Source organism: Rhipicephalus microplus, chromosome X, assembly GCF_043290135.1.
Source record: "Rhipicephalus microplus isolate Deutch F79 chromosome X, USDA_Rmic, whole genome shotgun sequence".
Taxonomy (NCBI): Eukaryota; Metazoa; Arthropoda; class Arachnida; order Ixodida; family Ixodidae; genus Rhipicephalus; species Rhipicephalus microplus.
This window is the reverse complement of record NC_134710.1, coordinates 76,449,912-76,463,924: the sequence shown is the minus strand read 5'-3', so window position 1 is coordinate 76,463,924 and position 14,013 is coordinate 76,449,912. Positions and strand designations below refer to the sequence as shown.

Genomic DNA, 14,013 nt, shown 5'->3' with positions numbered 1-14,013 from the left:
GACCCCGCGCAGTATCCCACTGCACAAAGAAAGGAAAGATGGTCGCACTGTCATTTTTCATTTTCTTCTTTCCTTCCCTTCGCCCTTGGTTCGTTCACTCCGTGTCTCCTCCTCCGAAACGACCACGTCATTCTCTCCCCAGCGGCGCAGTCTGCGCGTCTCCTTATGGAAGCTCACTCGCTACTGCGTTTGTCACAAACAATTTCCGGCAACCGCATTATAACTGGTGTTTCATCTTTGGGGACTGCACAATAAGTGGTATACGTATACATGGGGTTCTACGGGAGGGTAAACGGGGTAGAAAAAGACCGCATTGTAAGTGGTTCTGCACTATAAATGGTTACGTTATAAGTGGTCTACACTGCATTCCACAGTTGTTGGAGAGTGCTGGTGTCATGCTCTTCCTTGTGTTTTCGTGTTCCTTTTTTTTTTTTTTCACGTATCGTGATGAGTATGTTCCAACTAGGTGAATTTGCTACATTACTTAGTGTTCCTTTTTTTGCACTGATCAGGATGAATGTGCAGCATTGCGGCTTTCCTGTTGTTCGCCTATGGTCATGATAGTGTGGAATGTCAGCACTTATGTTTTCAGTTGACTGTTAAGGCTAGTACTTATTTTGCTAGTACCATGTCATATTTTTCACTTGACCTCTGGCGAAGCTTTTGCATGCTTGTTCTCGGCGCTGCGAGCTCGATATGCTTCAAATTTCGTCACAATACCTTATTTTCTCTTGTATAACGGGCCGTTGCATATAACCAGCACTTTCGACCGCAAAACGCAGGAGGAAAGAAAAACAAGTACCTGTGTATTATGCCCTGGCGGCGTTCTTGCATTACCGTTTACGCCCTTTGCGGTCCAAAGCCTGCAGTTAATTCTGATCCAAAACTGAACTGTTGAGAGCTCAAGTAAAACAGGCTTACTTACTCTTTTAAGAATGAGGCATTATTTAATGAACCCACACGTGAATGATTGTGAACGCCCCATGTCCGCATTGAGCTCGTAAGCTCAAAATTGTCAAACCTAGTGAGTGGCCCTTTAAATAAGTAAATAAATATTGTGTAGGTTTAGACGGGTCATGATAAGTATGCTCATTTTTCTTTATAATATACGATGTACACTCTTGGAATTCAATTCCAAATTATTCGACCAAACTTGCTACAGTAGAATCTCGATGATACGATAACAGTTGAAGCAAACTTCGTGATGATATAAATTTTAAGGTTGCTCAAGATAAACTACAATTATATAAAATATTTTGTGATGCGGAGTTATTCGAACGGTTTCCCCAGCCACCACGGATGATATCAATGCGCTTGCCACTGCACGCAAGCGGCGCAACGCAGCTTGTATATGGGAGGAAGGCTTGTTCACATTTGGCCTCGAAGGGAGCGAATGCAGCAAAACTCGCTGGAATTGACCTGCCTTCGCCGCCTGAGAAGTGGCCGGAAAACCATGCTGAGAGGCCGACGCGAAAAAATCGGTCTGAGACCGATTTTGCCGCCACACGATAACGGATCGCCTTTCTGTTAGGACTTTGGCTACAATGGCTGTGCCCCGCCGCGGTGGTCTAGTGGCTAAGGTACTCGGCTGCTGACCCGCAGGGCGCGGGTTCGAATCCCGGCTGCGGTGGCTGCATTGCCGATGGATGCGGAAATGTTGTAGGCCTGTGTGCTCAGATTTGGGTGCACGTTAAAAGAACCCCAGGTGGTCTAAATTTCCGGAGCCCTCCACTACGGCGTCTCTCATAATCATATAGTGGTTTTGGGACGTTAAACCCCACATATCAATTACAATGGCTGCACTAGCTCTCAAACCACATGATGTAAACAAACGTATACATTCAATATGGTGGCAAAGGGGTTGGCGGTGGCTCGCATAGGTGCCATCACGAACTACCTGTGCAACACGACTAAGCTCACGACCTTGAAAAAGATGCATTCATCCAGAGCTTGGTTTGAAGTACAATTGTTGCGAATACTGGAAGCAGAAGAAGGTGCAGCAGCAGTGAGTCTGCATGCTCTAACATTTCTCGCTTTTGCACTGTCCGCTGAATTCGTCACTGTCGCTGCCAGTGCATCCGCTCGTGTCGTCTTTTTCTGACATATCTCTCGAAGCAACGTTTGTAAAAGTATAAACTTTCTTTTCAGTGCATTGCATCGATAACTAGAACTCTGTGCAGATTTTAATGCCCAGGAATAAATTCTCAAGTGGTGAAAGCGGCGAATGCGGTGGTGGCGTGTGTATGAGGGACAAAACAAATGTGAACATTTTCGACGGGCGCGGACGTGGTTTTGCGGCCGCTCTGGCGTTTTCGCTGAAATCCTCCAGTGTGAACTCTGTAGAACTGTTTTTTTTTTCGTCACGACTTCGCGGCGCATTTTTCCGGCTGCTTTAAGCGGTGAAGTAAGAGAATTATTCAACAGTTTTGCTGCTTTTGCTTCCTTTCATGCCAATTGTGAACGCGCCTTGTAGCACACACAGCATGGGTCAGAAAACCACGGCACTTAGGAGGTGGTGAAAGCAGGAAAGTTCAAAAAACATCATGGACTTTTTTTGCAGCAAGACATAGTTGACCCCAATAAAATTCTTGTTCATCTTCATCATTAGCTTTAAATTGTTTTTGGTTAGTTCATAGAAATTTGCAACACTACAAATATTTTGCTTACTCTCTTCAAATTCGTATCATCGAGATTCTGCTGTATTTGCTTAGAACCTAACATTTACCATTCGTGCTAGCCTTATTTTTATGCAAATAAATATATAAATGTAGTTTTATTGAAATAATGGTATGGTTGTACTCAGAGAAGCTCTGAGTGAGCGAAAAAAATGTTTGTCATTTGGGCAAGTTATTTTTCCTCTTCTGTCGTGATACGGTTATTGACAGAAAACTGTGTGCACCCCAACCTAAGCGTTCACCCAGTTGTGTATCATGGCAAAGTTGGTGGTCTAGTATAGAATACATAAACAAAAGGATGAGGCAGGACAATGCACCAACTTTCAACAAACCGTTTAAATGGTTCATGGTAGTACATATATATACCATTATGCATTGTCCTCTACAGAGCTACCGCACTGTGATTGTTAAAAAAAAGCAATGTTTAAAAAATATAAGGCAGTAAAAGGTGTGCTGACATAATGTCCCCGACCTAGTGATTTTGACTGGTTCGGTGATTCATCGGGTAGCCTTCTTGCTGCTATACTTGGGGACAGGGGCAAAGCGCATGTCTGCTTTCGTGCCAAAAAATAATAAAGCTTACTTATAATTTTTTTTCATTGGCTGAAATGAATACTGTTTTATTTTTTACAAGACTGAAACAGCTGCGGAAACTCGTTGGTAAAATACAGTTATTGTTTGATTTGCAAGAATGCCTTCCTTTACTTCTGTCCATTTGTTAGACAGTACCATCTTTTCAGCACGCCTGTTTTCCAAAGTAAACATGGCATCCATAGCGTCCATAGGCCATGAACACGCTGTTCTCCAATATACACTCGAACCTCGTTATAACAATGTTGAAGGGGAGCCCCAATAATTTCGTTATATTCATTATTTCATTATATATATATATATATATATATCGATTATAACAGTTTGTGGCAATGTATGCTCAGATGTGCGCACATCTATAAACATGCAAAGAAGGAAACCGTTGCGGCCCGATGTACCACTACGCGACGACACGTGCGACGGAAAATAAATGCAATCGAACCTCAACAAGTCGAACACGCTTAATTCGAACTTGCGCTGAGGTCCCGCCAAAGCTGTGTCTATTCCAGTGGGCGAAAACGCTCTGTAATTCGAACGCGCAAGCACTTGCGACGGGTAATTCGAACATACCACGCTCCGAAAATCCCGCGGCAGCACCTCTCAGCGCTGTGCGCGGAGAACGAAAAGGAAAGGAAAGACTGTGGCGGATTGTTTGCTCTCTCTCAAATGTCGATCTGCGACGCGCCTGTGCCACGCTTCTCCCTTTTCCGTCTCTGCACGTAGAGACCCTTCTCCTTTCAAAGCCGCGCATGGAGAGAGGAAAAAAAAAAGAAGCTGTCGCTGAGAGTCCTCCTTTCTCGGTGCAGAGGGTGGTGGTGGTAGTGGTTAGAAGAGAAAGAAGGCACTTTATTTCTGCAGCCCAGTGGGAAGCACGGCGCAGTGCCTATGCAGAGGGTAGCAGCGGAGACGCAGTCGTTGCCGTCGTCTTTAAAGGGGCCCTGCGACACTTTTTGAGCATGGTCAGAAAACGCTGCTGATCGGTAGTAGAGGCTCCTGATAGAATGCTAGCCAAATATTATAGCACAGCATGTGGCCTGGAATTCACAATAAATTACCAAAGTCAGCTAAAAATTGCTTTCTCTTCTCTCGACAAATGGCAGAATATGCCCAAAAATCACACGTGAATTACACATCTATCAGCCATTGGCTAATTTGAATATGGCGCGCGCGCTCGTTACATAGATCACCGCGGAAGGCCGCGACTTGGTCTACGGGTGCGCGCGCGGTCACACCGGAAAAGCGGCGCGTTCGAAGAAAAAATAAAAAAGTGCTGAAGGCCACGAAGTGCGTGTGACATTTTTCTGTGGCCCTGCCGATCCTCCCTGCTTAGCTTCCAGTGCTTTCGTCGGAACGAGAGAAGAGAGAATGCAATTTCAGCATGCGACAAACCCTTGTAACTCTATTCGCACCGGACGTATTTTTAAAATTTTTGTGGCGTTGAATTTGCAAGGCAATAAGCTTTTCCAGTGAATTCATTCCGTGGTTATTTGAAAAAGCGTTTCAGGGCCCCTTTAAGAGGCGCGGAGAGAGAAATCGCTTTGCACCGCAGCGCCGCTTCTTGGTCATGTGACCCGCTGAGCGCTTCCTCAATCCTCTCTGCTGGCTGTGTGAGGAGGACGACTCTCTCGGCCGTGCATGGCGTGGCTTTAAGGTCGGCGCGGTAGTTTTGAAAGAGCCGCGCCGAACAAGCATCAAACTCCGCAGAAAATGGTATACTGTCGTTTTTTTTTTATAGACCATTTGATAGACTAATTTAGTTGTTATATCCGTTTATCGGTCAATTTTACTTCGTTACGAGGTTTAAAATGCATTGTTTTCAATGGAGCTTTCAAGGGAAATTTCATTTGCTTTGTTATATCCATTATTTTGTTATATCCTGTTACATTATAATGAGGTTTGAGTTAATATACTTGTAATATAACATTAATATGTACACTAAAGCATCAAGATTCTCTTATTCACATTTGTTGTATACAGTGTATGCTCGTTATAACGGACCAGCATACAATGGACTTTCGGGTACAACAAGCCATTATGCAGCCAAGTATGGTCTGTGTATTAAATTAGTGAAGCGAAGTTGGCTTTTATTGGACCGCGATACATCAGACTATCAACTCATCATCATCATCATCATCAGCCTGATTACGTCCACTGCAGGACAAAGGCCTCTCCCATGTTCCGCCAGTTAACCCGGTCCTGTGCTTGCTGCTGCCAATTTATACCCGCAAACTTCTTAATCTCATCTGCCCACCTAACCTTCTGTCTCCCCCTAACCCGCTTCCCTTCTCTGGGAATCCAGTTAGTTACCCTTAATGACCAGCGGTTATCCTGTCTACGCGCTACATATCGGGCCCATGTCCATTTCCTCTTCTTTGTTTCAACTATGATATCCTTAACTCTCGTTTGTCCCCTAATCCACTCTGTTCTCTTCTTGTCTCTTAAGGTTACACCTACCATTTTTTTTTCCATTGCTCGCTGCGTCGTCCTCAATTTAAGCTGAACCCTCTTTGTAAGTCTCCAGGTTTCTGCTCCGTAGCTAAGTACCGGTAAGATACAGCTGTTATATACCTTCCTCTTGAGGGATAGTGGCAATCTACCTGTCATAATTTGAGAGCGCTTGCCGAATGTGCTCCACCCCATTCTTATTCTTCTAGTTACTTCAATCTCATGGTTCGGCTCCGCGGTTATTACCTGCCCTAAGTAGACATAGTCTTATACAACTTGAAGTGCACTATTACCTATCTCGAAGTGCTGCTCTTTTCCGGGGTTGTTGTGCATTACTTTCGTTTTCTGCAGATTAATTTTAAGACCCACCTTTTCGCTCTCCTTGTCTAACTCCGTAATCATGAGTTGCAATTCGTCCCCTGAGTTACTCAGCAGTGCAATGTCATCAGACTATCAACTACTGTGGATGAAATTAGTGGAACTTTTTGCCAAAATCGGGCACATAAAGTGGACTTTTGGCATGTTGACGCGCGCTGATAACAGATTTAACCACGCCGCTCTCTGCGAGCTAAAACCACGGTAATTTTAAAGAGCGGCTACATTCGTGGCTTTCGGCCAAGCCAGTCGAGAGCACGTTTGCGACGTTGGTCATGCACGGACGTAGCTAGTTGACGCCATTTTGTCGTTCTCTCGTGCTTGACTGCCGTGTCTGTTTGCAAATTTTGAGGTAATGGCCTCAAGCAAGTGGAAGCAAAAGCAAATTTCGATGAGAAACAAGGTCAAGAAGTTCCTTACCGTTAAATAATTGTTTTGGGTTTTCTCTGTCTTCAGTTCCATTTTTTTTTTACTTGTGCGTTTATATTTCGAATTTTTCTATCGAACCTGCATACAACAAAATTCTCTTTTAATGAATTTCGCCGGGAATTTGTCAATTTCATTATATCCAAATTTATCTGTACCAGGCGATGATGATGGCGATAGGGCTTTCACGTATTTGAAAAGGGCAGGCATTATGATGAATGGTAGCGGCAGGTGTGGAGCTGGGCACAGGCACAAAAACTTTTTGAAATCGATATTCGTTATTTTGAAGTGTTGTAGAGATATAAGGGGGATAAAATACATTATTCCGAAACATTCAATATTCTTAAATTTGTAGTATTGAAATATTCTTATATTAAACTAGTGCACATTGGAAGGGCGATTTTCAAAAAAGTCGTTAATCTGAAAGAATTGTTAATCTGAGGTTCACTATAATAAGATTTGGCTGTATTACACCACTGCGTACCACATAGACCTTCCGTTTCGAAGAAATATTCCCGCGCCTATTTCCTTCGTCTGACCATTCCCACTCTTACACGCAGTAATGCAAGTTTGCCCTTAGGCAGCTTTAAAAGTACCGCAGAGCTTGTGGAGTGGTTTTTTGCCCTATGAAACTGCGTCTTTGTCTCGCGGTGATGCAGTTTCAACTGTACATTTTGCATTTTCAATTTTTTGTGCTGCCCCTGGTCACTTTGTAGAGCCTGAGCCTCCGGGAGAAGTGGTACTGCCAGAACAAAAGCCTCCGTGGTTAAGAGGTGTCTTGCTACTTTCCCGTTAGGTAGACCTCCCTCCTCGCTTCCTGCCTACACCGCCGTGACATGCACTCTCGTGAGGAAAGCCTTGCTCGATTGTGTGCTGCATGCAAATGATGCGTCACGGATGTCATGTCACTTTGTCGAAGTGGTTGGAGTCGTGACAATGGTCTACACCTTCTCCTGTCTATGACAAAAATTTGTAGCTGGCTGAAACGGATGTTGTAACCCTTGTAACTTCCTTATTATAGCACATATTTGCGAAATTCTTGCGGCAGCATGTTCACTTAGCAATATTACGCATATTTCTTTTTAAATTTTTGACCTTGGGGTTTGTTTACTGGCTTCCTATCATGACGTTCATATTGCAGAGATGTTCGACTATGCATGTGAGCAGGGCATCTTTCTTTGGACAGTTCATATATGAATGTTAGTGCATTGTCTTGTCCTTACGATGTGAAAATTGGTGCAATGTTCTGTCTTGTCCGTAAGATTTTCATAAACTCTTGTCATAATTGTGTTTGGAATGCCATTGAACAGATGGTCTATTGACTCAGCTTTCCAGCACGAGCTGCCACATGGGCCCTGCCACATGGGCCATTTCAAAGGCTATTTAGTGAATACTTTATCGAGTCAATGCAGCACTCCATACTTCGGTTGGAACTGTGATAGCTATTGAGTGACGGAGGCTAAACAGTGTGAATGTGCCAATGTTGACAGGCGGTGATAACATGGCTACAGTTATGCTGCGCGACAACTTAGAAGATAAACATGCTTTCGTAATTACGTATGAGCAATTTATTGAGAGGTTTAAAGGCCAACTGCGGTGATTTTTTGACCATGTCAGGATAATGGTGCTTTTATGTTCCTGAGACACTCTCATCACGCACCCGGTAGCTTAACTGCTCAACAAATTCGAAAATAATTTTTAATTACCGAAAAGCGGCAATACCGAAATCCAACCGAGCACGCTTCTATGTGTGACATAATCATTTGCCCGAACATGCCTGATTCAAAGCAAAGTCACTTGCCACTTATCGCATGCCCACCAACATGGAAAAAAAAATTGATCGCTCAGCGCCGGTCAAATCTACATTGTCCATAGCAAACAAGCAGACGCTGCAGTGCACATCAGTTTCATCACTTCCGCCAGGCAAAAATCAACGTCACACATACAATGTTACCATTAATCCTGACAAGCGAGGTGAGTGTTTCGAGGCAAGCTATAAAATTCATTTGAAAAGAATCGGCAAAACTCTGAAGCCTGCAATTTCGCATGAATGGCGCCAACGTACAAGTCAACGTGCCCAGTTAATTTTGTTGAGATCCATTGACTTTGAAAATTCGCCAGAGTTGTCCTATAAACAGAAACGATGGAAGCATGTGTCCTTTTAGGTGTACTTATATAATTTCACTTATGATATCGTGAAAATGGAAGTAAAAGTTTGGAGCACCACATAAATTTTGCTAGAAACATTTGAACCACTCAATGGTCATTGAAAACTGCAATGCAGCAGCGCGACAACTTCATAAGGCTGCAGTGTTTCATAGGCCGCCGACTCTGCGGCCTTTCAAAAGTGCTTGTGTGGCACAGGTATTATACCGCGCTAACATCTTCACCAAGATTTGCTACTGACACGCCCATTTGCACATCCCTTCAGTTTTGTATTGATATAATGAAAACATTTTGATTTTGGCAATCAAAAGCATGAAACCTGCAGAGTATACCTTGAAGAATGGAAATACATTTGCATGCACTGTTTATTAATACTGTTTTTATTGTTTAGTGTCAGATGGCTCTTCATTGCTGTCAGTGGACCACAACACTCTGCCCCCCTCACAGTCTACTACATTTGACTTTTCACATCATTTGAACCACTCCATTGCATAGAATAGCTATTTTGCCTCCCTCCATCTTTTGCAAGTTTTTTGAGCGTTTCAAACACATGATTATGCAAAGCCAAGAAGCAGTATATAAAAAATTACTCTGCTGCCATTTCTTAATGACAGTAGTGATGATACTAGTGGTAGTATTGAGCTGTGGCTAATTTTTGTAAATGTAGTTTCAGCTTAGTACTTTAATAATACGCTGGCACTGTTCAAATGAACTTCCTTGCGAAAAAAGTACATTACACCTCATAACTACTAATTTTTAATTGATTTTGAGCTGCAACTTTTGGATCGAAGTGGAATGCCAGAAGTTCTTTTTAAGTGAGAGAAAATTGTGTATGTGGCACCTTCTCTGTGAGGCTGGCACACTTGAGTTGTCACATATTCAGTACATTTGGCATGCTTTGAATAGGGCTGTGGGAAGTAGTGGCTATAAGATGCAGCGATGGTGTAGTGGTTAAAGCATCAGCCTCGCATGCAAGAGATCTGTGATTCGAATCCTAGTGCCGCGCAGTTACCAACCGGATTAAAAAACAAAAATCCGCGTGGTGATGGAAATGCATTAAGAGGCCTGGTGTGCGGCCTCACCGGTGACGCACTCGCTCACCAGAGAAGGATTGGCCACCCTGGTGCAGTATCTGGCTACTACATCCCACATGCATACGTCAATTACCTATCGGTCCTCACTGCCCAGCGGCTGCGAAGCATCTGACCATAGCGGCGGTCAGATCTGCAACGCAGCAGAGGGTCCTAAGAATCTCTGGGTCCGGACAGGCCACTATTGGAACCTAAACTTGGCAATGTTAATGCTAGAACCTTATCTAGTGAGGCAAGTCTAGTTGTACTATTCGAGAAGCTAGAGGGTGTTGAATTGGATGTAATAGGGCTCAGTTGAGATTAGGAGGACAGATGAGGCCTATACAGTGCTACAGAATGGGCATGTCTTGGCTATGGAGCAGAGGCTTCAGCTTAAATTAAGGATGACGCAGCAAGCAGTGGAAAGGAAAATGGTATGTGTAACCAAGACAAAAAGAGAGCAGAGTGGATCAGGGAACAAACATGGGTTAAGGATATCATAGTTGAAATCAAGAAGAGGAAATGGACATGGGCCGGGAATGTAGCGCATTGACAGGATAACTGCTGGTCATTAAGGGTAATTAAGTGGATTCTTAGAGAAGGCAAGTGGGTTAGGGTGAGACAGAAAGTTAGGTGGGCAGATGAGATTAGGAAGTTCGCCGGTATAATATGGCAGCAGCAAGCACAGAACCGAGTTGACTGGTGGAACATGGGAGAGGCCTATTCATCATCATGACTACGTCCTGCTGTGGACGTAGTCATGATGATGATGATGATGAATAGGGCTTTGCCACACATTTAGCCGAGCAGATAGCTGAAAAGGCTTGCTGTTACAGGATTTGAAAAGGGTGGAATGGGGTTATTGGTACGTACTACGTAGGCATAGTTAGTCCAAACAGCGCAGAAAGGGGTCACGGAAGAGACCACAGTGCCTGTATTGTGATAAATCACATTGGCATGTTCATCCATGGCTACGAACTACCCTCACTCTTTTCTGCTGCTTATCCGTGAAGGCATCGCCACTACCACACAGAAGTTGCTATCATTGTATAATTGGTCTCTACATTTACTGAAAAGGTGGAACCTCTTGCTGCACAATATCTGAATCTTTAGCGTAAATGTTAACTGAATTTCAAACATCACTATGGTAGTAAGAGAACCTATGTCAGAGTGCTTGTCTCAACATTGTAAGTTCTGCATTGAAACAATGCTCTAAACTTTTTTCTTTTAGATGATAGACCTAATCTGCCTTGCTGATAGTTACCTCTCCTTGTGTAGTGTGTAATAGCAAAAGAAGTTTTCAAAGCTATTAGTCCCCTTAAAACAGTGGTGCAATGCAACCAAAAGTGGGGCTCCTGTACTGGCTTGAGCATGTTTTGTTGTAGACCACTCACTTTGCACTATCTTCTCTTTTCCTTGGTACCATGGTAGTACTAATAGTCTCCTTTTTTTTTTTTTTTTTCTTGCTGCGCTGCCAGGTTAGTGCAGGAGGCCCATACACTTATGGTCAGATTCCTATCTTTGATTGCAAATATAACTGCTATTGAGGAATTTTGGAATGTGCCACTTTACTAGCCTCGTGATTAAAGTGAAGATCATGTTAAAGCCTATTTGCTTTTTGGTGAGGAGTCCACTCGTTGAATAACACATCATCAATAATCCTGAGCTTGCCAGCTGGACTATCGTGAGTTGAATTTTGCATCAAGCACTGAAAGAATGAAGCAAACATGCCTACTCGAAAGAAATATGTGCACTTATGAACCATTCCTTCAGCTTATTACTCATTGTGGCAAAGGAATCGTGTAATGCTCATAGAACTGTATTTCGCTGCAGGATCGTTCCATCGCTGTCTGGGACATGGTTGCTCCTCGTGAGATCAACTTGCGGCGGGTTCTTGTTGGCCACCGAGCTGCAGTGAATGTGGTGGACTTTGATGAACGCTATGTGGTGTCTGCTTCAGGAGATCGCACAATCAAAGTTTGGGGAACACCAAACTGTGAGTTTGTAAGGACTCTCAATGGCCACAAGCGTGGAATCGCCTGCCTGCAGTACAGAGACCGGCTTGTGGTCTCTGGCAGCTCTGATAACACTATCAGGTGAGGTGGTGTGCAAGCCTTTCATGTGCCCCAAAAATTAACTTATTTCTACTGTGCAGGCTGTGGGACATTGAATGTGGTGCTTGCCTGCGAGTGCTTGAAGGCCATGAAGAACTGGTGCGCTGCATCCGCTTTGACACCAAGCGCATAGTATCCGGTGCCTATGATGGCAAGATCAAAGTGTGGGACCTTGCAGCAGCTTTGGACCCTCGAGCACCTGCAGGAACACTCTGCTTGCGCACTCTTGTGGTAAGCTGAGCAATTTATTTATATGCTAAGCACCTATTGACTTGCTTGCCTTCTTTGCAGGAGCATAGTGGCCGAGTGTTTCGGCTGCAGTTTGACGACTTCCAAATTGTGTCATCATCTCATGATGACACCATCCTCATTTGGGACTTCCTGCACCTGCCATCAGAGGCTGCTTCATCGCCTTTGCCACCTCGCACCTACACCTATGTAAACAAGTGACATCCACCGTCCCCTGGGGAAGGCGACTCCTGAGGTCCTGGCTCTTTTTTTACTGGACCCTCCAGCCATGCATGGCCGCGTGAAGCTTTTGGGCGTTATGTGGGCTGTCCTCCGAAACCCAGGTTTTCTTCCTCTTTGTGTTGTTGTTTGCCATGGTTATTGGCTGTCCCTGCCAGCCCTGGTTAAGGCACCAGGAAAGCTCTTTCTAACTTAGCTAAACCTGTGGGGATAGGATTTTTTGCTTTGTGATAGTTCCGTGACAGGTGTGGTGCTGGTCTGATGTGGACAGCTGTGTGTTGTGTGCAGCAGCAAGCAAAGTACCATCATTGGTCCCATTGATGCTCAGAGCTTAAGAAAGGTGTTCATTATAGGCCACTGTAGATACAGAAGCTTCCTAACAATCTGTCTTTTGGGTGTTGCTTTTGAAATGAGTGGCAAAGTATTATTGGGTGTGCCTGGACACATTTTGGAGGGGTAGGAGGGGTACTTCAAAATTTGCTTTCAACCACATGACTTCTGTTTGTTGTTGGAACCTTCCATCTTGGTATCCGAAGGCTGTGAAAGTGAAGCAGCTATATAGGTCTGCTGTTTCCTGCTAAAAACGAGTATGAGTAGGCAGTTGCTGAAATTAAAAAAAAAAAAGTGGGGTGTACATGACTACTCTCTGCAGGTGTGGCAACTGTTCTGCTGTGTCGCATGCTGCAGAGGCCGTATGTTGGTCTGCTGTTTCCTGCTAAGAAGGAGTATGAGTAGGCAGTTGCTGAAATAAAGAAAAAAGGTGGGGTGTACATGACTACTCTCTGCAGGTGTGGCAACTGTTCTGCTGTGTCGCATGCTGCAGAGGCTGTATGTTGGTTTTCAAGCGAAGACTCTCTCTGCAGGATTGTCTGGTTTGTATGCTGGAGCATGGTCAGTGTTTTTGTTGTTTACCAGAAAAAAAAAAAAAATAAAGTTATGAGCTGCCATTGTCCTGTCAAAATGTCCACACCATGTGAGTGCATGTGTGTGTTGTATGTGTGGATGATGTTGCATCATGTTGTCACTCCTAGAAAAATTGTTTTGAAAGGTGACGCAGACTTTTCACTCAAGGTGCAATTGCTGTTTGCCAGTGCCCATAGTTCATGGCAGGAGCCCTGAGTGTTGGTGAAAACTTATCAGTGGACCTCTTCTATCGGCAGCTTCGGACTTTGAGGGATATTTATTTAGTATGGGCCCTGCTCGCAAATTTGTTTGAAGTGATCACCTTGATGAGATATTTGCCTGCATTCCAAAGCTGCTTTAGGAAGCAAAAAGTTGTAGCATTTTGACTGTAAATAAATGATGTTGCCGGTGGGTGACTTCTTTTATGAGTTGAAAATTTGTGGCTCCAGGATTTCATTTACCTGGTGCATGTGTAGTATGTGCAAGTATGTGTAGTATATGCTTGTAAATGGTGAATATTGGAAGTGTTGACATTTTATAGGTTTTGGTGGCCTTTGTGTACTTTCAACACAGGTACTCGTGGATGCTTTCATGGTCACCTGTGCCTCTAGCACATTTCAGTCGCGATGTTATGACACAGAGGAGCTACTTAAAAGCCTCTTCCATGTGCAGAATTGTGAATACTGCTGAGCTCTGTGACGAACGGAACACACAAATTTTTCAAATGTCTTAAATGAAACTTGTCATGTCGGTTGGCATTTCACTGTACACTAACTATAT

The 14,013-nt window shown here is 43.9% G+C and overlaps 1 protein-coding gene across 1 annotated transcript in view; it reads left to right on the top strand.

Moving 5' to 3' along the window:
• Positions 1-13,669, top strand: part of slmb (beta-transducin repeat containing E3 ubiquitin protein ligase slmb) — a 47,366-nt gene extending 33,697 nt beyond the window's left edge. Inside the window, exons 8-10 of the mRNA XM_037427077.2 lie at positions 11,582-11,844; positions 11,904-12,093; positions 12,154-13,669. Of these exons, the coding sequence (XP_037282974.1) occupies positions 11,582-11,844; positions 11,904-12,093; positions 12,154-12,312 (612 nt within the window). The 3' untranslated portion in view covers positions 12,313-13,669. The remainder of the gene's footprint in view (positions 1-11,581; positions 11,845-11,903; positions 12,094-12,153) is intronic.
• The last annotated feature ends 344 nt before the right edge of the window (positions 13,670-14,013 follow it).